Here is a 27,677-nt window from a genome sequence, read left to right on the forward strand (position 1 = left end):
TGCTGCAAACAATGGCGTGAGCGTCTCAGTGAACGTCAGGTATTCAACACGGAGGACTGTGCGGGGTAATAGAACATTGGACTAAAGTACTCGTCAATTGCAATATGATTTGTTGCTATGAATTTTTTGCATGCTAAGCACTTCGGAGATTGGATGTAAGAAGGTGGAAAATGAGTACCGTCTCCTCTATTTCTTTAATAATAAATTTAAAATATGAAGAATATTCTTTGAGTCATTAAACACAAGTGACTAATGTGAACCCCGTAGAAAATTCATTCTTGAGCATTTAATGCTGACTCAAAAACTGACAGACTCTAACGTTTTTTCTTTCTCTTACAGAAAACAATAATGGCAGGAAGGCTGCCTAAGTTATGGATAGAACAGAAGCTACATATGAGCTACAAGTAACAAGAGCGATCATTTTTACTTTATTTATTTTAGGCTTTTGAAAGATTAAGCTGTAAAATCTTTACTATGGTTTTTGATGTATAGAAAAATTTGAAAAATCAATCTGCAAGAAATTATGTCATCAAACGATGACTGAAGATTTCTGGTTTCCAGGCCAGCAGGTAAGGAGCTTAAGTGTCTCCACTCCGCCCTAACAAAACGCAGCACAAACTGAAAAATCACCAATTCTTCCTAGATCCATCAGAGAAGTGAGGTCTCAGGGCACACCACTACCCCCCAGTTTGCAGAGACAGACAGGTGGACAGAGAACATCTCCGTTTACCCAGGTTACCTCTGCGGGAACCAGGGCCAGGGTAAGCCGTCCGAGATGTAATTGATGAACTGCTGGGGGTGAACTGCGAGAGTTCATGTCTCTAGGGCACCCAGTCACAGGAGGGACCCGCACCTCTGTGAGCTTTATCTCCAGTAGCTCTGCCAGGTCCCCAAGGGCAATATCAAAGAAAAAGCCCCCTGTGCTCCAAGCAGCGGGGAGAGGAAAAGGAATCAGTTTAAAATATGCCAGAGCGTTCTGTTCGTCTGAACAAACCCTTGGAGACACTATTTAACTGGGCCTGAACAGCTAGGCTTTTATCAGATCCTGCCTGACCCAGTTACAGGGAAACACCCAACACTAGCACCAGTGGAGAAGGAGAAATACACAGACCCAGCTTCCCCCAGCCAACCTATACTATCTAAGAGAGGGCGAAAATACTAGGAAGCTCGTAAAATTCACAGGATGGGGCAGAGGCCCACCAAAGACTGGGACCTGATCACAGAACTACAAGAGACTTCCCCTCCCTCACACCTTTCCACTGCATCACTAAAGGCCAACTTCCAGCAGCTGCTGTTACCCGTGTATCCTATCCTATCCTATCCTATCTATCAAGAAAAAACCTCAAGGCACATGGAAAGGCAAAAAGAACACCAATTCAAGACACTGAACAAGCATCAGCCCAGACACGACAGGGCTGCTGGAATTACCAGACCAGGAATTTAAAACAACTCTGATTAACAGGCCGCAGGCTCCAACGGGTAAAGTCGACAGCATGCAAGAACAGACGGGCAAGTAAGCAAAGCTACACGTAAGAAAATCTAGAAGACCTTGGGTTCGGTGATACTTCAGTTGCGGCACCAAAGGCACAACCCATGAAAGAAAGAATTGATAAACAGAACTTCATTAAAATTTAAATTTATTCTTCTCTGCCAAAGCTACTGTTAAAGAAATGAAAAGGCAAGACATAAACTGAGAGAAAATATTTGAAAATGACACATCTGATAAAGGGCTGTTATTCAAAATACACAACTCTTAAAACTCAGTATAAGAAAGCACAAAACCCATTTTTAAAAAATGGGCTAAAGACACTTCAGCAACAAAGATCCACAGATGGCAAGGATGAAAAGGAGCTGCACGACTCACGTCGTCAGGGAACTCACACTGAAACAACAGTGACACCACCGGGCACTATGCAATGGCCAGTATCCAGAACACCGACATCACCAAAGGCCGGAGACCACGTGGACCTGGAAACACAGCAACTCCCAATCTCTGCCAGTGGGAATGCGAAATACACGAACTCTGAGACAGCTCAGCGATCTCTACCAGACGAAACACACGTTACCACACTCTCCAGCAGTCACACTCCTCGATCTTGCCCATGTAAACTGAAAATGTACGTCCACACAGAAACCTGCCCGTGGATGGTTACAGCAGCCGCATGTGCAACTGTCAAAACTGGGAAGCAACCAAGGTGTCCCTCAGTGGGCGGAGGGAGAAGTAAACTGTGGTACATCCAGACCCTGGAATATTACTCAGCTTTAACAATAAACTATCGGGAAAAGACATTTAAAAACGTAAATACATATTACTAAGTGAAAGAAGCCAATCTGAAAAGGTCACATTCTGTATGATTCCAACTGTATCACATTCTGGAAAAGGCAAAACTACAGAAACTATAAAAAAATAATACTGATTGCCAAGAATTAGGAGAAAGTGGGGGATGAACAGGCAGGGTGCTGAGGACTTTCAGGGCAGTGGAACTACGGTGCATCACACTGTAATGATGGGCACATGCCACTCTCCATGTGTCAACCCCCACAGAATGTACCCCACCTAGGGTTACCCCTAACGTAAACCACCGTCTTGGGCAACAACAGCGTGTCGATGCGAGTGAGCCAATGTGGCAAGTGTAGCACTCTGGTGGGGGTGCTGGTAGCGGGGGAAGTTGTGTGGGTGCGGGAGCAGAGGGTGTATGAGAAACCTCTGTCCCTTCCTCTCAATATTGCTGTGACTCCACAGTGCCCTAAAAATAAACTTAATTAATTTAAACAAAAGACCACCTTCCCTAACTGCCAAGAAAAAAAAAATGTTTAAGTTGAGAATGTACATAAACCTCTAAAATACTGGAAGAAATATAGATATCTGAGATGTATACTATATTCTTATGTTTATTATTTCATTTTCACCATATCAATTTAATTGCTCTTTTATTTGAACTTTTATATATTAACAACTAAATCTTCTATTATTACTTCAAATAAACCCCTTGGATTTCATTTTCACAAATAGAATATCCAACTCCTTAAAATATATTAATTATTAATAATTCCAGTTATTAGCAAAGCTTTCTTAGAAACCATCAAGCAAAATTTGTCCTAAAATATATTTCTCTTCTTCAATTTGTGAATTTTAAGCATTACTATTACAATACAATAACTGGAAAATACTGACGAATATTGCAAAATCCCTAACTGTTTCTCATTTGCAAGGAAAAGTTTCCTTCAGGTTCCATTTACTAGAAAACCTCGGATGAGTCAAAGTATGATGCCCCACTTCCCTCAAGGACACACAGGGCATATACTTTGAAAAGCTGTGAAACAAAAGCTTAGCAAAAACATAGAAAATACAAGTGAAATTAAGAAATACTGAGATATCTAGAAATTCTAACAACTGTCTACTCTCTTTTATTGTTTATTGTTTTGGGATATATTAAATAGAAGAAAAAATAATCTAAGAAAGTAAAGAACATTTTTAAGAAGTGAAGAAACTACTCTTCAGATTGAAAACCAATGAGAGTCCATTTTTAAAATCCACATCAACTGCTGGAAAACAATTTAAACAAATCACAAAATTTTGTGCCAACTGTAAAGAAAAATATCTTAAAAGCTCTCAAAGTAAAGGGAAAAACTGTTCCCCAAAGAAATGAAAATTAAATTGGCATGAGAATCTTATCCACATCAAATGCTAGAAGTTCTAAGGAGAAATTATTTAGAACTCCACATTCACGCCATTTTATCATTCAATCAAACATATTAATATACTTTTAGACGTGCAAACTCTCAAAAAGTTTACCAGCCACAAATATATTTAGAAAGAATTACTGAAGACTATTCTCCAACATAGACGAACAGGTGAGAAGGAAGAAATGAAATACAAGACAGATTTGTGAGCGGAGAGGACAATGTAGACCTAACTCAAAGCAGTTTTTAGAAACTTCTGAAGAGTATAAGAGTTTGGGTACTTCTCGAGCTCCCTTTTCCCTACCTGTTAGTCTTTTTTATCGTAAAATATAACACACACACACACACAAATAGGTACATAAATTATAATATAGAAATGACAATACAATACAGTAATGAATTACTGTAAATAGAAATGTTGCACCTGCACCCAGCGTGGAGGTGCCACCTGCCTCTGTTGTACCCTTTTCCCAATCAGCACCCCAGTCTTCTCCCAGCAGTATCCCCTGACCTTCATAAGAATAACTTTTTGCCTTACTCTAGAGCTACACCTAAACATTTGTTCCTGTACCATGTAATGCAGCTTTGACTACTTTTGAATTTCATGTAAGTGGAGTCATATAGTACGTAATCTCTTGTGTCTGGCTTCTTTCACTGAATACTAATGGTTCTGGGAAGACAAACACGACTATCGAGGCAAGAGAGGCTGAGCACCTGTCTCCAGCACTGATATTCAACCCTCCTCGGCAGCTGGCTCCTAGTTACAAGATGTTTGCAGTGGTAGCAAGACCACTGTCTGCCTGCAGCTACCCCGCTGCACATACTCGACCAGACACATCACTGTTCCTCATCAAAGCTCCTAAGAAGGAACAGAAACAGGGAGGTCAGCCTATGACACCCTCAGCCACGCCCATCCCAGGAACACCTCTCACTGGATGCATTGCAAATACGGGTTTGGCTGGATCCCTGGGGTAAAAGACATCCTCCCTGGCAATGAAGGAAGAAGGTATGGAAAACTCAGTGAGTCCCCACCTGCATTGTCTTAAGCTGATGGCCATCTCTCAATGAGGTCACTCATCCAAGCCAGAAGGACTGTTACCTGGGTGGCCATTGTCGTCTGAGAGCCACTGGATCCCAGGACAAGCCTCCCAACAGTGGATTCCCCACCAAAAGGGGTTTCAGAATGATGAAGCTGCTCTTCCAGCAAGCGGCTCTTCCTCTGGTAGAAAAACCCAGAGAGCACAAGAGAAGAATGAAAGGAACACTAAACGGCAGACCATGCACACTGCTGCGGGGACAGTCACACTTCCCCACGATCGCGTGGCCAGTGGGGCTCCAACATAAGAAATGCAAGGAAGCCAATGGGCTCAAGAGCAAGTCCAGGAGGAACTTAAGGAAGTGACAGGAACAGCTGTGTTACAGCCCACACTACCAGGAACGCTGCATGTGGCTACTTCCAGGAGGGACGCCGAAGCTAGCAAGGGTCTGACCCAGACAAGTGGCTTCTAACTTCCCCCAAGCAAAGGTGGCTGCACGTGGTCTCCAGCTCCTACGAGACCTAGTGCAGTCAGTAGTAGTACACAATTCGCTAGGCGGTGACACCTGGATGCAATCTGTCTTTGCAAGAAAAGCCACTCTCATAACTACACGGTGCCCAGGACCACAGACCCCATCAGGTGTGCCCTCATCCTACAGTCCCTATAACACCCGACAGCAGCGAGGGGGCGGGGTCCTGTCCCGAAACACGGCCCATAGCAAGTCCAGAACCGGCCTGCCCGCAGGACTCACCACGCGCTGCCCAGGCTGCATCCTGCCTTTGCAGCAGATGTGCCGCCGCTGGTAGGACATTCGTGCCCCAAAATGCTTAACTTGCGTCTAATGATTTTAAAAGGCTTAATATGAATTTAATCCTGAGGAAACAATAGACAAATCCAAGTTGTGACACTTGCCAAACAACTGGTGTAGATTCTTAAACAAATAATAATCATCATCACAGACATGCAGGAAAGAGAACACCTGGGAAGTGGGCTAGATTAAAGGACACCAAAGAAACACAGTGAAGGGATCTGCGATCCTGGAAGTGAGCCCTGTGGTGAAACGTTTGCTTGAAACACACAGAGTTAGGGGGAGGACCGATGCGGCAGGATGCTAATGCGCCAAGTAAGATACTACCCAGTGGAACTCAAAATGATGGTATGATAGAAATCAGGAGCTTGCAGCATTACTGGGTGTTAAAACACACTGTAAAAGTATTTATTCTCATCTTGTTTCATTCCTCTGTCTGACACGGAAAGGGGCCGATGCTGCTGTTAAGGGCGGCGTCACTCCAGACAAACACTTACGAGAGCAGGTGGCGGTCTGCCACTCCAGACACTGCCCGTAGGGGAAAGAGATGATGTAAGCGTTGGAGTCCACGCAGCGCTTGGTGCTGCTGCACCACATACACTCCATGCCGTTGCTGGTGCAGTTGGAACAGGAAGTCCGTAAAGAGCATGGCATTTTGCATACCCTCGCACTTTGATTGGGACTCACTGAAACGATCCACAAATACAATTATTTTATTTGCAAATGCATTTGAACACAAGTAAATGGATTTCACGTGTTTTGCCATTTGGGGGATATTTCAATTAAGCCAAGTGTGGGATAAAAATTAAAGCCCAAATGACATGATGATATTAAAAATGAAGATGAAACGTAATACAATATATTACAGGACTGTACACTTAAAACCTATATAATTTTATTAATCAATGTTTCCCCAATAAATTCAATATTAAAAAATAAAACTAAAGATGACATATCAATACTTAAATTTAATATCAAATTTAAAATTCATAATTTCTGGGAATGTTTAATCCTTTAAAAAGTACATAAAGGTGTATAACGTTAAAACTATAAATATAAATGTAACACCTGACCTAGTTTTTCTACCTAGTGGCTAGATACTATGTACACTATCATTATTTACTTTCCTTGCCACAATGACATAAATATTCCACATATTATCAAACCAAACATCCTGTCTGTGAATATGTTACATGTATAAATAAAAATAAAATAATTTACTATAAAATCTTTACACAGAATATAGTATTTATCACACTCATTAGGATGACTACTATTTTAAAAAACGTTGACAAGGATGTGGGGGATTTGGAACCTTTGTACATCGCCGCCGGGAATGTAAAAATGGTACAGCATCTATGGCAAACAGTATGACAATTCCTCAAAAATTAAACATGTAATTGCCATGTGGTAGAGCAATCCCATTTCTGGCTGAAGACCTGAAAGCAGGAACTGGGACAGACATTTGTATGCCTATATCCACAGCATCATAATTCACAACAGCCAATAGGTACAAGTAACTCAGGTGTCCATCAATGATGAACGGATAAACAAAATGGGGTACATACATACAACGGATAATTATTCAGGATTAAAAAGAAAGAAAACTGCAACATGGATGGACTTGGCCGTGTGCTACAATGTGGATGAACGTTAAAAACATTATGCTGGGGGACATGAACAATCACAAAAGGACATACGCCTGATGACCCCACATATGAGGCACCTGGAACAGTCAAACTCGTAGAGACAGAAAGTAAAAGGTGGGTGTCAGCAGTAGGGGACAAGGGCGTGGGGACTTATCGCTTAATGAGCGCGGAGCTTCGGTTTGGGAAGATGAAAAATTCCGGAGACAGACAGTGTTGCCAGATGCACAACAAGGGCATGTACTTAACGGCACTGAACGCTACACTGGAAAAGGGGTCTGAAAAGTCGATTATATCTCAATAAAACTGAAAAACTGGGTTGAAACTGCACATTTTATGTTATGTATATTACTGCACAAAAAATGCAATATTGGTTTAAAAAGAGAAAAGATACTCTTTTCTCACTTCACTTAACAAAACTCTACTTCAATAGATGTAACAAAAATGTTTCATTTTTCTTTCCAACTGAAGTATAGATATGCAAGATTAAATTGGTTCTAAATTAGCTGTTAATCTTAAGGACAAGTCTTTCTCCCAAAGACTATTATCATAAAAGTAAAAGATATTAACAAATTAAGATATCTTAGTATACTAAAATAACTATGACCATATGTTCAGAATCTCAGTATTTCAACTGAAAAAATAAAGATTGTACATAAACAATGAAATATATTATTTTCACAAGTCAATTCCAGGGTCACTAGCAGTAAGTAGGGAATGTGGATGAATTTAAAAGTCTACATGGGGAGCATCATCATAAAAAGATGGCAAAAGTTAATCCAGACCCACAAACTGTCACGCCTGGAAGGGGTGGTGGAGAGAGGGGTTGGAACCATGTTTTAAAGAAACGCCAGGCTACGGAGCTACTTACCAATAGGTTTTTCACAGACGAGGCCATCTACCATAGATGTGCAGGGGTTGGCTTTCAAGCCGGACACTGCGGCCCGCTCCAGGTAAGCACAGAACCCAGAGTCGTTTGGTTCGCCCGGAAGCCACTGCAGTGTGGTGTTCGTGAATGCAGACATGTCTTCCCATCCCCAGTAGGAGATATTGATCTTGCGCAAGCCTACCCAAGGTGATAGTTTCTGTGAACGACAGCAAGAAGGGCATTAAAGAATGGTTAGGTATAAAAATACTGTGTCACATTCCTTAGCAAATCGTACATTATCATTAAAAATGACATTGGAAAATATACAGAACTGCCTTTCTAGTGGCTGCTATTACCAAGGATAATCAACAGTTACAGCTCATATTGGAGAACAATGTGGACGAGAACACTATTTTTAACTATACTTTGTGTTTAGCTGCATGACGGGGTTTACTATTTAGCCCTTGAGAACTTCAGTTTCCTCTTCTATTCAAAGGGGATATAAACCCCTATCCTATGAAGCAAGATCATTAAAACATTTAACACATTCCCGCAGCTGTGACTGCTACAACCACCACCAGCGATTGAACTGGTTACGGAGCAAGTCTCTGCACAGAAGTTGCCATATATGCACTGTGGGGACCCAGAAAATAGCATCAACAAACGGTGCAGAGAGGCTGAGTGATAACTTTGTAACAGGTTCACGAAAGGACTGAGAATAACAGCCCCTCACAGGTAATTGTGGGTAAATTAATAGCATCTATCTTCATTATTAAAGAAACAAGAAAAAGGAATGAAATCTTTGACTCTCGTGCCTGAAATTTAACGTACAGTGGGTGGCAAACGTCACAAAACTAAATATTCTTAGTGCTGTCTCTATGTCCAACGTAGGTTGGACACAATATAGGATCTGTATTTACGTGCCTTATTTTAATCATTACTCAATTTTAAAATGTGTTTCTCATGACAAAAAATAATGATATATTCTTGGTCCAAGTCACTTTCTTTGCAAAACTCAATTACATTATCTTTTTCCATTCTTGTTTCTGCTTCAGACTTATGCTTTTTCTTTTTTGAGAGATTTTTTTTTTCTAGTTTTCTTGAGAAACAATGCACAAAAGTTATACAAATTTAAGGTGTACAATGTGACGTTTCGGCATAAGCATCACTGTGAAATGACCACCACAATCAAGTTAATTAACATAACTTCACACAGTTATCTTTTTTGCATGTGGTGATAACACTTAAAATACACTGTCTTGACAAATTTCTAATATACAATATAGTATTAACTATAACATCTATATTGTACATTAGATCTTCAAAACTTATTTACCCTGTACAACTGACACTTTGTCCCCTTTGACCTACATGTCCACATTTCCCCCACCCATCCCCCACCCCCCAGCCCCCAGCCCCTGGCCACCGACATTCTGCTCTCTCTGCTTTTATACGAGTTCAACATTTTATAGATTCCACGTACAAGTGAGATCGTATGCTATTTGTCTTTCTGTGTCTGGCTCATTTCAAACAGCATGAGGTCCTCCAGGTTCATCCACGTTGTTGCAAAGGTCAAGATTTCCTGCTTTTTAGGGCTGAATAATGTGCCATTATATGCCTCCCATTTTCTTTATCCATTCATCTACCGGCGAACCTTCGGTTGTTACCTTGACTACTGTGAACGATGCTGCAATGAACATGGGAGGGCAGATGTCTCTGAGGTGGTGATTTGATTTCCTTTAGATACACATACCCAGAAGTGGAATTGCTGGATCAGATGGTAGTTCTATCTTTAATTTTTCAGGAACCGCCATACTGTTTTCCAAATTACACCAATTTACTTTGCCACCAATAGTGTACGAGGGTTCCCCTTTTGACACATCTTTGTCAAAACTTATTTCTTGTCTTTTTGATAACAGCCACTCTAACAGATGTGAGATTGATGTGGACACCGGCCTGCAGTGTCTGCAGCGTTGTGGCTGAGACGAGACAAATTCCCACGGACTACCAAGTCCTGTGGAGGAAAAGGGACAGCATGGCCACTCTTTCAAGAGGAGAGTGCCCCAAACCTGGCCTTGACAGGCTTTTATTGGCTTAATTTGCATAGGAATACAGGGTGTATATGGGAAGCTTACCAATCATTGTCAGGCAGTAACAGTCAAATAGATAACATTCAAAGAACTGTGAGGGCTTATTTTGAGTCCGGGTCAGATAGCTAAAGGACCATAAAACTTTGGGGAAACAAACTCACTTCATGCTTGGACACTTATCATTTAAATTGAAGGTATTAGCAAAGCAGGTTTCACAGGAATTTATGCGGGTTTCACAGGAATTTATGCATTCTTTCTCAGGCCTGATCACCCCAGGGAACCTGCCCTTTCCAGCACAGGGCTGCACCCACCTCCGGCATTGTTTCAGGCTTAAGGCAGGGAGGAGAAGTAAGGCAGCCAAGAGACTAAGAGACTTCTTGCACACAGAATGAGGACTCAGACCATGTCAAAGACAAGGGGCGAGGGTCCATCACCCTCTTTCCCCATAGCCCCCCAAGTCCTCCCCTGAAAGCCCCCTTGTGACCATGCCTGTCTTAGATCATCCCTCCTTTAAGGAATCTTACCCGTCATTGGCTAACTGGACATGCACTGGGGGCCAAGCAGGGTGAAGTAAAGTGGGCAGAGGCAGTGCTCCTGCCAGGGAGATAAGCTTTTTCTCCTTAGTGGCTTACGGTCCCAAGGCCTCTCACTCAGCCTTAGCCATGGGGATTACAGTCTCTGAAACCAGGTAAGGCAGTTCCCAATATGAAATGATATCTCAGCTGTTTTTAATTTGTATTTCCATAATGAAAAGTAATGCTAAGCTTTCTATTATATCTGTTGACCATTTGTATCTTCTTGGGAAAAATGGTTACTCATGTACTTTACCCTTTCCTTAACTGAGTTATTTTCTTTTCCATTGAGTTGAGTTCTTTACTTATTTTCAAAATTAACTCCTTATCAGATGTATGGTTTATAAACATTTTCTTCCATTCTGTAGGTTTTCTCCTCCTGCTGTTGATTGTTTCCTTTGCTGATAGGTTGATGCAATCCTATTTGTCTATTTTTGCTCATGTTGACTGCGTTTTGGGAGTCATAACCCCAAAAAAACATTGTCCTGGCCAATGTCAAAGAATTTTCCCCATGTTTTCTTTTTATAATTTTGAAGCATCAGGTGTTACATTTAAATCTTTAACCAATTTTTACTTTTGAATGTGGTATGAGATAAGGATCCACTTTCATCCTTCTGCATGAGGATATCCAGCATCATTTTTTGAAGAGATGTCCTTTCCCCATTGTGTGTTCTCGACACCTTTGTCAAATATCAATTGATCATAAGTGCATGGATTTATTTCCGGGCTCTTACAACATGTGTTGGTGAAGATCTCTTTATGTTTAATATACGTGAGGTTCTTCGGAATTCATGGATCTGGGATGTCCAACCTTTGGCATCTCTGGGCCACACTAGCAGAAGAAGAGTTGTCTTGGGCCACACATTAAATACACAAACACTAAGGAAAACTGATGAGCCAAAAAAAAGGTTTTAAGTAAATTTATGATTTTGTGTTGGGCCACATTCATAGCCATTCTGGGCCACATGTGACCCATGGGCTGTGGCTTGGACACCCCTGAATTCCAGATGTTCATGTCTCTCCCCATAGTTGGAAAGTTCCCTGTCATTATTTCTGTTTATTCATTTTTTTAATTTTTATTGTATTTTTTACATTACCATTTAGCCCCCTTATACCTCCCCAACCCCCGCAATCACCACACTGTTGTCCATGTCCATGAGTCCTTTTTCCTTTTTGCTCAATCCCTCTACCCCCTAACCTCCCCCACTTAGCTGTCACCCCACTCTCTATGAGTCTGTTTCTATTTTGCTTGTTAGTTCAGTTTGTTCATTAAATTCTACATATGAGTGAAATCATACAGTACTTGTCTTTCTTGGACTGGTTTATTTCACTTAGCATATTTCTTTAAATAACTTCTTTCTCTTTTCTGTGCTTTCTGGAACTCCCATAATGCAATTATTGTTGTTTTTGGTCTATCGTAAGTCACATAAGCTTTACTAACTCTTTTTCATTCTTTTTTTCCTCTGGCTGAGTAATTTCAAATGATATGTTTGAGATCACTGATTCTTTCTTCTGCTTGACAAGAGTCTGCTGTTGGACCTCTTTATGGAATTATATAGTTTGGTCATTATGTTCTTCTGCTTCATAATTTCTGTTTGGTTCTTTTTTATGGTTTCTGTATCTTTGTTGAACTCATTTTGTTCATGTATTGTTTTCTAATATTATTTAGTTGTCTATCTGTGTGCTCTTACAGCTCACTGAGCTTCTTCTAGGTGATTATTTTGAATTCTCTGTCAGGCAGTTTGTAGAACTCCATTTCTTCAAGCTGGGATACTGGTGCTTATTTTATTCTTTTGGTAGTGCCATGGTTCCCAGACTTTTCATCCTCCCTAGGGCCTGGTGTTGGTATCTGGGCATTCGAAGAAGCAATCACCTCCTCCTGTCTTTACAGACTAGTTTCAACAGGGAAAGCCCTTTCCTGTCAGCCCATCCAGAGGTTCTGGCTGGCTGGGGGCTGGGCTCCAAGTGGGCTTACCGCTGGAGTCCTTGGGTGGGCCGGCCTGCTGCCCACCTACTGCTATCGGCGAGTGACCAGGTAGAGAACCATGGTCCACAGGGATATACCTGGTGCTTGAGTCCAGAGGGAAAGCCTGAAACCTGCATCTTTGGGGCCCAGCCTGGCACTAGGATCCATTGGGTAGACCTGGTGACTGGGTCCTCAAAGTGAGCCATGAGACTGAATCCTAGGGGACCAGCCTGGTACTGAGGTAAGCCTGACACCTGGGCCCACAGGTATGGCCCTGGTCCTGAGTCAGTAGGGACTCCAGTGGGGTTGGCCTGGGGCCCAATCAATGAGGCAGACCTAGCCTTGAGTCAATGGGGTGAGGCCTGGTAACTGAGTCCACAAAGGTAAGCCTGGCACCTGGGATTGTAGGGGTGGATCTGTAGGTTGGGTCCACAGAGGAGAACCTGAAGCCTGAATACACTGCAGTAGACCTAGCCCTAGGTCCACAGGGGCCGGCCCGGTGCTGGTGTCTACTGGGGAGGACCAGGGCCCTAGGGCTGCTGGAGCCTAGGGCTACAGGGGGTCATCCTGAAGGCTGGGTCCATGGGTAACAACCTGGAGCTTGAGGCCACAGGGGCCAGCCTGGCACTGGGGCATGCCTGGTACCCAGGTCCATGGGGACTGGCCAAGCACCAGGGTACACAGGGCTAGCCTAAAGCTGGTGTCCACAACAAGGTCAGGTGCTCCGTTCACTCTTCCCTTTCGATGAGGGTGGTACGCACACGTTTCACGGCCCTGTACAGCCTTGAGGAAAGGATGATGGCAGGTAACATGGAACCTCCTTGTCTATGCTCTTCCGTGAGTCCTTTCTTATTTCTGTGTTCCTCCCAGGTGCTGTAATCTCTCACAGGGATGCCTCACTCTTGTAAGAATATTTTTGTACACAGACAGCTGTTCAAATCGATGCTTCTCTGAGGGGATAAGTACTGGAAACTCCCGATCTGTCTTCTTCCTAACATCATTCTTAAACACTTCTACCTTAATATACACGACAATAATTTTATTTTCTAAGTTACTAGGCTAATAAAATGACATTATAATGTTAAGTGGTTTGAAAACTCCACATCATCCTTTTTTTCCCCTCAATTAGGGACTATATCTCTCCATTTGATTCTTTAACAAAATAGAAATGAGAGATACATATCCAGTATTTACTCTCAATATATTGCACAAATGGTATAGAGAGTTTATAAAGGTGGCCGTAGACCCAGAAATTTCTAAGAGTATATAAGTAAATTTTAAAATGTTTACATAGTTAACACAACAAATATTTCTTAAATAAAATTAAAACCTGTATCTTCATTGTGCCAGTAGATCTCATGTAACCTAGTGGAGCACTGTACACATAGTAGGTAGTCAGTAAATTCTGCTAAACAAGGTTCACTAGAACACGGATAGTTATTTCCCACCAGTTCCTGAGCAGAGGTAGCACTTAATAAAGAATGTTTCTGATTACAAATATGCACATGCTGCTATGCCCTGTGATCCTCGTATATTACATATATTGCTCTGAAAGATATTTTTATAACAAAAAAGCTATAACTTTTTCACAGTTCTTGATAATAACAGCAGGAGTCAATCCAACATAGATATTTCAAATTAATGACTGTGCTTCCCTTTACAGCTACCCTGCCTATACTTCCGAACTATCCATAGTAAAGACAAGTCACTTAAAATGAAGTATGACTCCCTAACTCATCATGATAAGAACCTTCAAGGAACAGGACAAGAACAGAAAAATGAAGCAGTTGATAAAACATTTAAAGTAACTATTATCCAGCAAATGAACTGGACAGGCAGTTGACAATGGAAGATAAATTACTGTATTAAGAAAATTCACAATAGCATACCATACATCATTGCAACATTTCATTAGCCATTTCCGATAAGTAAATGGTCATTTGACCCAGGCTATCTCTTTAAAGTATATGAATCTGTTGATCTTTATTTGCCAAGGAAAGGTTATCTTAAGTTTATGCAACTGCAATAACTCAGAATATAATTTATTTTACCATTAAGCATATCTCGGGAGATATGCTTAATGGTATGGTACCTTGCAGAAGTTTCTACCTGTGAAATTGTGCTAAAGCTTAGATTTCTAATGAAAAAGAACATTCTTTATTTCTAGGGCATGCTAATCCACAAACTATGAAATCTAAGTACATCGTACATCCAAAATAATAGCCCATTCATTATGAAAAAAGTAAGCACAAAAAAAATGAACAACTAAAACAAGTATTCTTGAAATATGCAACTTCTAAAATAGCACACTTCAGGGTTACAGTGTAAGGAATAAAAATAGTATTTTGTAAACAAGGAAAAAAGCAACAGAGGACTAATGCCAAATACTAGTACTTTCTATAACTCAAAGAATGTGGATTCACCAATAATAAGCTCTTTATAAAGTGATACATATTCAACAGAACTAATTTCCAAATGTTCATTGGAAACTGTCTCTCAATTTTGTAATTAAAGAAACTCCTGCTTTCACATGAATATAAACAGATCTTATGTTGTATGCTCCATGCGACTAAAAATAAAACTTCTCAAATACACCTTGTCATGTTCTTCTGAACCATCAAAAACATCTCAAGGTGTCCCCTACAGGACATGTACCCCCCTACAATATACATCTTACCCTTCAGCCAGAGGCTGGTATCTCTCAAACAAACTATATTTAACCAATTATTTTGAAGTGAAATAAGTCAGACAGAGAAAGACAAATACCATATGATCTCACTTATTGGGGAATCTTTAAAAAAAATGGGGACAACTGTAATTGAACAACAATTTTAAAAAAAAGAAAACCCCTAATTAGGTGTGTTTAAAAAAAAAAAAGCTCATAGAAACAGAGAAAAAAAATACTGGTGGGTGCCACAGATGGAGGGTGGGGGGTGGGGGTGAAATGGGCAAAGGGTGTCAAAAGGTACCAATATCCAGTAATAAAACTAGTCACGAGTTGTAATGTACAGCATGGTGATTATATTTAAAAATACCGTATTGCACATTTGAAAGTTGTTGAAAGAGTAGATCTTAAAACTCATTACAGGAAAAAAACATTTTTGTAAATATGTATAGCAACAGATATTAACTAGATTTGGTGATAATTTTCCTAGTATGTTACACACATGAAACTAATATAATGTTGTATGTCAATTAGATCTCAATTTTTAAAAATGTCCTCAAAGTATTTCAAGTAAGTACATGAACTAAATAAGGTATTTCAAAAGTAGATTTAATAAAATTATTTCTAAATCTCCTATTTAATATACTCTTAGCAATGGACTATATTTTAACATCCCCAAAACAGAAAATAAATATTGTCAATTCCTCTTAGAAATTTCTTATAAAATGATATTTTGATATCATTTTCAAGGATATAGTCCATCTTCTGTGGAAATAGTTTCCGTAAAACAACTCTTTACAAAATTGAGACAGTTTCCAAGTGCTATATATTACGATATCTTCCACATGCTTTAAAAACTGGTTGTAGTCCTACTAACCATTAGTATATTGTTTCAAGCAAGTCTATATCTAGAAAAATAACATGATTCCAAAACTTAACTCACAATACGTACTCACACACTCACACGCACAGAGTGTGCATATATACAAATGTAGTCAATGTGTTTGTTGGTCCAGTGTTTTTATTAAGAGGGATTTTTCAAGTACGAAATAACAGTACTTCAACACAAATTATTAAATTGCATGCCGCGTGTTTAAGCCTAGTCACGTGAGGTGAGTTCTCCGTGAGGTCATGCATCAGCCTTGGAAACCTTATTACTAAACACACACCAATCGAACCCTCTGCCAGTTCACTTTTGAAATCAGTTCACTTGTACTTCCAAGACTTAGTAAAAATAATGTATTAAAATACAAAAAAAGAATGAATCACTGCCAATAATTATAGGATTATCAGCATGTTTCCATAATATAAGTAAGTATAGTTGTTACCTGCGGTGTAAACTTTTGTATTTCATCCAGAACAAAGTCTACTTCTTTTGAGGTCGTTAATGACGCAAGATTTCCATTAAGATTGTAGCAATAAAGTTTGGCGTTGTCATAGCTTTCTCGACTGGCATTGATTTTGAGACAAGCATCCCCAACATGATTCCATCCTTCTCCACAAAGATGAGCTAGGAAAAAAAATTACAACTTATTTTGAGATTACCAAAAAGCAAGTGTATTTTCACTTATTTCAGAATTCTAAATATCATTTCTGTATTTGTTTAAATAATTTTAACAATAAAATATTTAAATATATCAGTAAAATATACTAAACAAAATTTACCTCATAGTTTAGTAGAGAAAGAGAACAGAAGATTTTAAATTCTTCCTTAATTCTTAAATATAAGGTCAGCTATGGCTCTATAACATCTGTTACAATGTGTTAACTGTTTGCTAGATTTTCTCTGTAAATCTGGTATATTGGCATATGGTTTTTCACAAGTGAAATGTTTACTATATATAAACCCCAAAGTCCAACTTTTCCAATACAAGATCACTCCAAAAGAAAAATAACCAGCATATAACCAAAGCAACTTCACAGTTATCCCTACAAGTGCAGCTAATTGTCTTCCAAATCTAATTTTCATGGCCCGAGGAATACTATTAATACTTTGATATGTTTGGTTCTCTATGATTCTTTAATTATAATTGAGGGGAGAAAATTCTCATTCCATTATATTTAGATAAGAAGCTATAATCTTTGCTTTTTTATATTTATTTTTACACAGCTATTCAGGTCTTTCTAAAGTTTTAACATACTATTCAGTAATAGTGGTTTATCCTTAAAGTTTAAATTGAACTTACAACAGGACCTAGTTCTAACACACAGATTTATAAATGTATGATAAAGGCACACACTGGAGTACACTAATTAACAGTGCAATGTTTCAGGAGCACACTGCTCTGTACGGTTCGACTACATTTTACATTAAATACACATCACATTAAACACATCAGTGTCTCCAGCCGCCTGCAGCCTCAGGTACGTTAACGCGGTCTCTATGGAATTGTTCGAAGGCACCTCTTCTCAAACATTTTGGTCTGAGACCCCAGGAGCTCTTGATGACTCCACAAATCTTTTCTTTACCCACTTTAAATCTTTTGGTTTTAGCCACATAAAAATTAAAGCTGATCGTTATAATTTAAAATTCAGACTGACAGTTGACAGAGAGCAGCAGTGAGTTTGGGAACTGGGTGAAAAGGTGAGGGGATGAAGAAGTACCAAACAGTAGTCACAGGGTAGGGACAGAGATGTAAATACAGCACAGGAATACAGTCGATAATACTGTGATAACTGTGCACGGGGCCAGGTGAGGGCTGCAGACATCCAGGGTACCACTCTGGAAACCACATGGTTATCTTACCACTATGCTGTGCATCGGCAACTAACACAGAGTTATACTGACTGTAAACTGTAGTTGAAAAAACTAAAAAAAAATAAATAAATAAATAAATAAATAAATAAAATTCATTACAAATACACTCCCCCAGCTTCTAGGATGTCTTGCCCTTTTACACCATAATTCAGGCCCAAAGGAGATGTATTATCAAATTCTCTCCCGGAGAGAGAGCTGCTGACAGTTCCAGTTAGGCCCTCGGCATTGAAAATTAAGATGTACTGATAAGTGAAGACGAGAGCGAGTAGACAGGGCGGTCAGGGATAAAGCTGAGCAAAACGTTCGTTGAAGAAGCTAGGGTGTGGCTATTTGGTGTCCTCTCTAATCTTCTTTCCATTTTTCTATAAATTTGAAATTGTTCATATAAAATGTTTGGAAAAATATTACAAATTAAGATAAATAGCATATTTAGTTTTTTTAATGATAGTATCCAAAACAAAATAGTGAAAAGTATATCACTGTTTTAGATTTGTGCAAATCTTTTTTAATAGTGGATTAATAAAAGACAACTGTATTCTCATATCTGCTTCTACAGTCAATGTATTGGAATCATATTATATAGCCTTTGGAAAACTCTACAGTAATCCCATAACAGAATGAGAATTAAAAATGCAAATAATATCTTAGGATTATGAGTTTTGACCTCATGGACCTGCTAAAAGGGCCCCTGAACGAAAGTCTCCATTTCTTTAATAACTGCTGTTGTATTAAATTGAGTACCAAGAACAGCACACAGTTCCTGGAACACAGTAAGCCCTCAATAAACTGGAATTATCATCTAATAAAACTGTTTAAAACACCTTTGTTTTCATTTCTAGATTACACATAAGCAATCTTCCTGTCTTCTAGAATTGGAAGTACCAAATGACTTCAAGGCAATGGTACAAAAGTTCTGTTAAATCAGGGCTTTTTCTTACGTCATCGAATTAAAGAAGGGTTTAGGTGTTGTTTTGGTGGGGTTTTTTGTTTGTTTTTGGCCAATCCTCCTTTTTTTCCCCTGAGGTCAAAAATACCTGATTGACAAATTATACAAATGAAAACAAATGCACGGGCCACTGAAGTTAAACTAAATTATACCACTGAACCGTATGTTTTGATGTTTTAGGCTTTCGTAGTATTGAGTATCAACTCAGCTTCAGAGTTAAAAAGATAGCAGCAACTTTGCCCAATGAGTTTAGCGAGATAAACTCAAACTTCCAAGTTTACATGAGACCAATTTAAAAAACTCAATTCACAAGTTTTCATGGACAAGTGCCACTGCTACAGAGCAGGCTCTGCATTCAGACCACTCCCCGCCTCGGATGACCTGGAAGAAAACCACACACACTATGGACATCCGCTCAACTGTGTAGTAAATATGAACACAGAACAAGCAAGGCTGGTGTATAACACCATATTTTACTGTGTTTATTGTATTGTATTTTTTATTCTTCAAAATGTTAGCCTGTTCAAATGGAGCCATCATACTAAACCAAAGTTTTTTCCTGGACAATGAGTAGGTAGGATCTACCAAATATAGCTTTATTATTATTTCTCAAAACTTCCAATGGTAACCAAATCCCTTTCTTATTGAAGTAATCTTCCTTTAAATACACACATTCCTTTCAGTGAAATACTATTTTGGTCCAGGATTTACTATGTCTTTTTAAAGAGACTTTTAAGTATTTTTACTGATCGATAGGTTGATTTTAGAGTTTAACACTTAGAAACCAATACAACTTTTGCCCTGGCTGGTGTGGCTCAATGGATTCAGTACCAGCCTGTGAACCAAAGGGATGCCAGTTCGATTCCCAGTCAGGGCACATGCCTGAATTATAGGCCAGTTTTCCAGTAGGGGGCAGGAGAGAGGCAACCACATATTGATATTCCTCTCCCTCTGTTTCTCCCTCCCTTCCCCTCTCTCTAAAAATAAATAAATAAAATAATAAAAAAAGAAATCAATATTACTTTCAAGTTCAGTGTCATCTCACTACTGCGTAAATACTGCCCACTGCATTACCATTCTCTAATTTTCTCAAAGTGGACACACATAAATATATCACAAATTGCAAGCTTTAAAGGTTCGCTATGGTTGGGTAGCTCAGTTGGTTAGAGCATCATCCCAATACACCAAGGTTGTGGGTTTGATCCCAGTCAGGGCACATACAAGCATCAACCAATGAACCAATAAATGCATAAATAAGTGGAACAACAAACCAATCTCTCTCTCTCTCTCTACAACCCCCACCCTGTTCCTCTCTCTCCAAAAATCAAGAAATAAAAATTAAAAAATAAATTAAAACTTTAAAGGTCAACAAATAAACAAAATCCAAAATTTGAATGAACATTCCAAAATCTCAATAGTACTTTTCAAGGCAATCTAACTTGTAAGAAAGACATGAATCCCATGATGGAATTTTCAATACATTTTAGAATTACATAGGTTTAGAAATTTTTTTACAAAAAAATAAAAAGACAAACGAAAAGCACGGGACCGAAAAAGGCATAAAATCGAGCAGAGAATACCCAGTTAACAGTCACGTCTATTACAAGCCGTGCAACTCCGAGCAAATCACCTGACCAGTGTATCTCAGCTTACCTGTGCCACAGGAAGAGGAAACTCGCTAAATATCTATATAACTTTCTAATTTACTGACTTTCTCTTTCATATTTAAAAAAAATAGTGGCTCGAGCCTACTAAGAAGAGTGCTAACAGTAAAAAATAAATTGAAATTGCTTTTTAAAATGAGCTTTGCTCTCGTTTGCAGAATTTAGATTCTCATTAAATCATATCATATTTATTATAAGTGTTACAATTTAGAATTTAAAAAGCAGTCAGGAAAATATAGTTCCCACAATTTTTTTTTAAAAAACAGCACTTAAAAATCAAATCAAATACATCAAAATGTTAACATCTGTTAAAACTTGGCTATCTGTAGGAGTACTTATTACTTTCTATGTAAGACATAAATTTTTAAAATTGGAAGAGGATTCTATCAAGTCAATAGGATAAAAAATACAAGAAACCTTAAATATCTGAAAAGAATTGGAAGCAAACATACAAATATTCTCGCAGAAACAAAGCTACCATTGTTTCAACAGCGCCGTTTATTTGTTCTTGCTTTAATTTTGGAGAAGGGAATGTTCTCGCTAAAAGCTCTTTACAATAATGCTGCTCATCTGTGGACTGCACAGCTCACCGGCCAAACTGACGTTTTTACCTGGTAAAGCCTGGCACTCTTGTTGTCTCTGATCCCACTGGCAGTTCAAGTTCAGTGAGCAGGTTTTACAGCTGGTAAGTTTGTTACAGATCTGCTCATTTTTCACATGGCATTTGGTGTAGTTTTTCACAAACTAGAAAGTTAAAAGATAAAAACGTTACTTTTCACCTTTGTACAGCAATGATTCTTAAACTTCAGTGTAAATAAATTACCTGGTGAAGTTTAAAATAGAAATTTCTAACCCCAAATTCAATTCTACTGAATCGGAATCTCTCTTTATTCATTCATTTAGTTAAACTACCGTTCTTGGAATTGGAATGTGTACATATTGGACAGTATGGGCAAATTACACAATTTGAAACAGAACCCATCTAATGAAAACATTTTCTATTGAATTTGCTAACAGGCTTCCACTTCAACAAATAAAGCCAATGCACAAAGCCATCTCTCTTAATGATCACATGAAAGAATTCCAGTCATCATAAACCTATCATGCAAATCCCTGGAATGAAGTGGAAATGATAAGCAGTAAAAATTTAAGAGATGCTTTGTCAGAATCCAAAATAATTCATTAAAATCTTTTTAATGAATTATTCTCTCAATAACTCAAACTAATTTTAGTCCCACAGACATTAAATATTGGTTTTGGTGAATTGATGTTTCTCCTGTATTTGTCACATTGCCTTTATCCAGGCTGCGAACAACCTGCAGAAGCTACTTAAAAAAAAAACTATTGATTGATTTTTAGAGAAACACTGATTTGTTGTTCCGCTTATTTATGCACTCACTGGTTGCTTCATGTATGTGCCCTGACCAGGGATCGAACCCGCAATGTTAGCATATTGGGAAGACAATCCTCTAACCAATGGACCTAACCAGTGAAATACAGTATATAACCATATTTCAGTTAATTTCAGCACTAAGAGTTTAAAAGTTAAAAAAGAAAAGCACAGGCAACATAGGAACTTTAGTGGTAGTCCCTACATACACTGAGGTTCAGATATTTCACATACTATCAATATCTAAGACACAGCCTACCTCATCAAAATCGGATACTAAAACTTCTGGCTCAGTTCTTCCTGGGATGCTTCTTTGAAGAAAAAGTCATAAAGGACTCGGTGCTACATCCTGGGCCCCACTTCCACCCTGTCTTCTCTGCATAGGTATAAATGCTCGCCTCAGGCTTGCTCATATAAGGAGCTAAACACTTCTTTACAGTCAGTAAATTTAAAAATGAAAATTTAGTAATAACTATCCCACGTAGAAAAACAGTTACAGCAATCTTCATCCTCTTAGATATTTTTAAATATCCCCACCAAATATTTATTTGTAAACTCTTACATTTTCCTACACAAAACACATCGCAGTCACCTTCAGTGCAAAGATGTTCGTTCCTTTACAGCAAATTACACAAACTATAAGGTCATATAAAAAATAGATAGATACTCATGTTTATCATTATGCATCCTAAAACAGCAAATGCAATTTTTAAGATCTCAAATTACTTTGTGACTCTTACTCAACCATTATATTTTCATTAGAAACATATTAACTTTCTTGTTATTTATTCTAATTCAGTTTTTGTTTTCATATAGTATATAAATCAGTATTAGTCTATATGATCCTTATAGTTCCAAACCCTTGCCAGCTAACAAGAGAAATACATTTACTCGACTCTTTTGACAAATAGAATTACTGAGAAAAATGACAAGAAAATGGCTAAACAACATCTTAGAATGAGAGAAAGAATAACATACAAAGGCCGGATCTTAGAATAACAGTGACATCATTAGAGTCACCATCCAAGTAACTGTACCGCTCTTCGTTAACAACAGTACGGTCATTTATTGGTGCTGAACCAGTACAACAGATGAAACTATCTTTCATTTACACACAGGGCCAATTCAATCAATTATGGAAAAAAGCTGAGAGTTATACTGAACCATGGCTGGCACTTTCTGGCCTCATGAAGCAGAAGAGCATTGTAAACAGACTCTGAAGACTAACCATTACTCTGCTGGTCTTCGCTCTAACATAGATGTAAATTTAAAATGAAAAGCTGGGAGAAGCAAGCAGGCTATGTGAACCATTACAGCACAGTATTTGCAACTTGCAGTAAATAGGATTAAATAATGAAATAGGGTATCAGTGGACATCATTTACACTAAACTCTCATAGACCTTTCTGTAGCCATTAGCATTTGGTTTAGCTTAATCACCAGACACAGTGATGAAACTGTCTAAAAGACACATTACATCGAAGTCTACATTACAAGTGAGTGCCATCTGCTCACTTACACTACCTCGCCCACTGCTTTCCCTGTTAACGCAGCATTAGAAAAAATAAAACAGAAAGCAAAAAAAGCACCTTATAAAATGAATACATGATAGCAACTTATATCCCACAACTTTTTAGATATGCGTATTTTCACTTAGGGTCAATGTCCAGACACAAATTAACTCAGGGTTACTCAACAAAGCTTTAAATAAAATCTGCTTGCAATTTTTATCTAATGACATTCTCCATTTTAGTCCCTTAGCCTTATACTTCATTCTACATCCTTCCTCCTGTTTCCACATGACTCACCAACCTAACTCATGAGATGAATATTAATCCAAGTATAAACAAGTAACTCAGATTTTCAAAGATGAGTCGTGTCATATTAACATTAAAGCAAATAAAATTGAAGGATGTTAAGGTAACTTGCATCACTAGAATGTGTACAAGGTGGGGCAACAGTAGGTTTACAGTTGTTTGTATGGAAAACAATACAATAATTCATAAATAATACAAGAATAAACTCTGTGTTTTGCATACTCACACTGTAAACCTGCTTTTGCCTCACCCTGTACACCAAAGCCACCTGCATGAAAGGATTCAATCAATGAGTCAGTAACTAAAAACTGTCCTCCATTTTGAGTTTTGAATATTCTTGTGGAATAGAATCATAAAACTTAACATTTTGAAATATGACTGGTTAGTGCAGAGAATTTTCAGATGACACAATAGAAGTTTTTTACTTATTTTCCACCCCCCTTTTCTTTACCTTTCATCTCTGCCTGCTATTTTGACAAACAAACAGACACTTGTGTTGATTAATAAAAATTTAGAGAAAAATAGTGTACATTATTTTTGTTGAAAATCAGTATGCACATTAGTAATTTAAGCTTTGGCCCAACTAGGGAAACTTTAACCTATTAAATACACTTTTTAATACATTTTAAATTTTTTTATTTCAATTGGTTGACATCTAAAACACACGACACTTTTAGTACCCACTTAAAAGGTTAAATTTTGCTGCTCTTAATTTTCACCTGCCATAAATATTAATTTTATAATTTTTTCAAGCGCCTACCTAAAGTAGGGTTTCCTGATCCCACCACTATTGAGAATTTGAGCCAGATAACTTTTTGTGGCAGGTCTGCACATGCACCGTGGGATGCTGAGCAGCATCCCTCCCTGTTCTCTACCTACTAGATGCCACTATCAGCCTCACTGCCATGACAACGAAAACGTCCGCACACATTGCCAAATGTCCCTCAGAGTACAAAACTGCCTCCGGCTGAGAAGCACTGCTCTCGGGACAGATGTTGAATAAAAGGGAAACCAAAACCGCCAACGCCTCCGGTTAAGCTTACACACGAGGTATGCAAACGAAATGCTAGACCACACCACTACTGACAAGAACTCCCTGGAAATGATTTCGATAGGTACCTATAGACCTATCGCCATCAGCACTGAAGACAGCATTTACAGCTATAAATCCTTTTATTTTAAATCAGCTTTGTAAGAATCTTCCCAATCTTCTCCACGGAAAGAAGTAAAAGTTACTGGATTCAAAAGGTAACCTACACTGACAAATCTGAACAAGAAATGACAGACTTAACTGACAGCTACTGAGACAGCGATTCCCTGCATGTTTTCTAAATGCCCTGATGTGAAAAGGGCTACTCTTTACAGTCCTAATGCACGGTAAGTGAGTGATTATAAAGCAGCAACATTCCGTCCATCACCATTCACCCTCCAGTACTAACCACGCTGCAGTTGCTGTGGGCTGACATGCATTTCTTGTCGTCGCACCACTGACAGCCATTTGTGTTGGCGGTGCAGCTGGCACAGTCTGCGTATCTGTAGCACCTGTCATCAGAAGCCGCTGCCATGCAGACGGGGGAGAGAGACACATCAGAATGGGAGCGGAAATGTCACACTTGTTGATGCGCGCATTTTCAACATCTGTTTAAGAATCACTGAGACACTTCTGAACCATAAGTATGACCATCAATATCAAAGTAAGTTCTTCAATGTGAAGTCAAGTCTGTGGTTCATTGTGTCTGCAAGATTTTAAATACTTCCTGCCCTCATCTTAATCTCTGAATCTACCGGGATCTAGAGCTATTTACAATGTCCACCTTATGGAGGAGGGAGAAAAGACTCACAGGTGATTTAGTGAACAAAATGTATTACTACAGATCTAAAAAAAAACCATTACAACAAATGCTGTTAATCATTCTTCATAAAGATATTGAGATACCTCTGAGTTATAGATTAGCGAAACTTGAAAATACGTTTGTTAATTGTAGCGCTTGTACAAACTCACCCATTTAAAGAAATTTGAACAATGGTTATCCTAGCCACTCACTTATAAATAAATATTTACCAGTAATTTTTCATAAGTCTGATTTATTCATTCAATATTTCATATGAAATATTAAACTAGAACATTAATCATCAAAATTATAGAAATTGTTTTTAACTTCATGGTCTGGCTTGGCAATAATTCAGGAAGAAAAAAATAATACCAAGTGCATAATAAATTACTTCATTTTATTTCTTTGAAGCATACAGTATTTCTTAGAAAGAATTATTTGAAGTCATTTTTTACTTACATAGGAAAATAATTCATATATATGATCATGATATGTATAAAATATTGATATGTAACTTTACATGCAGAATTTTAAAAGGAAAACTAAAAACATCTAATAAAGATATTAAATTATTAATTGCTGTCTAGTTCAAACATTAGATTCCTAATTAGAGGATTATAAATTTTTAATTTCTGAAAGCTATGAAGGTAACTCTGATAAGCAGAATGCATGTCTACATCTAGCCAAGTAGAGAAACTATGTGACAGATACGTGAGAAAGAAAAGAAAAAACAGCTTTTACCTGTTTTAGGAGGGCACTTTGCTCTAAGAATGTCATTCGTATTCCCAGATTCCCAAGATTCACAGTAATTTTTATTCCAAACACATTTGATCCCTGGCCCAGCATTTTTACAAAGTTCTTCGTCTCTAAAAGCCTTGCAGTTTGGAGGCTTGTAGACAAGGATGTCATGAAGCAGCACACTAGAAAATCCCCCAAATACGTACATGGACCTAGTGAAGACAACACCGGGATCTCAAAGACACAGCACTCGCAAAACTCTCTGTTCAAGGTGTTAGTTTTACAAATGAATTTTAATATCGACTTTACATTGTTTCACCAAGGGAGGAGACAATTTTCTAGAAATAGACACTTGCTGTGTGTGTATAATAAGGTACTCTGTAGAACTGCTATCTAAAATTGTAGTTTTTAAATACAGACACAAAATTTAGAAATTATATAAGGAGATCCTATAGTGTTTTACTATCCTCTTATAAAGTTCAAAAAAAAGAGTAAAATAGTCAAAGAGATTTTCAGAATTTCAATTTAGAAAGAAAATCCCAGACAATAATGGAATTAATTAGTATTCCAGATGCCAAAGACACGTGACGTGCCCTCAGAGTAACACTGTTATCTCTAAAAATACTATTAACATAATAAATGGAAAAGGTCAGAAAATGCTTCCATAGTATCTTCTATTATTTAAGAGAAGTAAAATAGAAATCAACAGAATGCAATTTTTCAACAGAGAAGCCTAAAGGTTATATATTTATACTCTGAATTTCATGTACGACTATTTTGAAAGCCAACATACCAATTACAGTTTCATTGTAGTTAACTTCTACCTGCTTTTAGTATCATATTGGAGAATTCTGACAGAATTTGAGTGAAATGGAAATAAAATGAACTTATAAACATGTCATTATGAATTATACATTTGAAGCTAATGAATGAGCTAGCATATTTTTACTATCACTTGAGTCCATATTACCAAATTTTTGCTACAGGAATAGAAAAAGCATACAGACTTATAACAGGAAGGTAACTTAGTGATCGTCCAGTCCAAATTCCCAAAGGATTTAAGGATATTCAAGCTCAGAGTGGTTAAAAGACTTGTCAAAAAGCATGCATTTATAATGACAACTAAAATGAACTCTCCTCACTACCCTTGCTCTCGGATGGAAACATGCACCAGCCTTTCTATCACTTCAGTGTCGT

The 27,677-nt window shown here is 38.2% G+C and overlaps 1 protein-coding gene across 1 annotated transcript in view; it reads right to left on the bottom strand.

Annotated features, from left to right (window-relative positions):
- ATRNL1 (attractin like 1) overlaps positions 1-27,677 on the bottom strand; it is a 495,303-nt gene that overhangs the window by 369,151 nt on the left and 98,475 nt on the right. Inside the window, exons 12-17 of the mRNA XM_024555570.4 lie at positions 26,484-26,692; positions 25,350-25,468; positions 21,316-21,448; positions 16,665-16,846; positions 8,047-8,260; positions 6,027-6,215 (exon numbers count right to left, since the gene is read on the bottom strand). Of these exons, the coding sequence (XP_024411338.3) occupies positions 6,027-6,215; positions 8,047-8,260; positions 16,665-16,846; positions 21,316-21,448; positions 25,350-25,468; positions 26,484-26,692 (1,046 nt within the window). The remainder of the gene's footprint in view (positions 1-6,026; positions 6,216-8,046; positions 8,261-16,664; positions 16,847-21,315; positions 21,449-25,349; positions 25,469-26,483; positions 26,693-27,677) is intronic.

Source organism: Desmodus rotundus, chromosome 4 (genome assembly GCF_022682495.2).
Source record: "Desmodus rotundus isolate HL8 chromosome 4, HLdesRot8A.1, whole genome shotgun sequence".
NCBI classification, from domain to species: domain Eukaryota; kingdom Metazoa; phylum Chordata; class Mammalia; order Chiroptera; family Phyllostomidae; genus Desmodus; species Desmodus rotundus.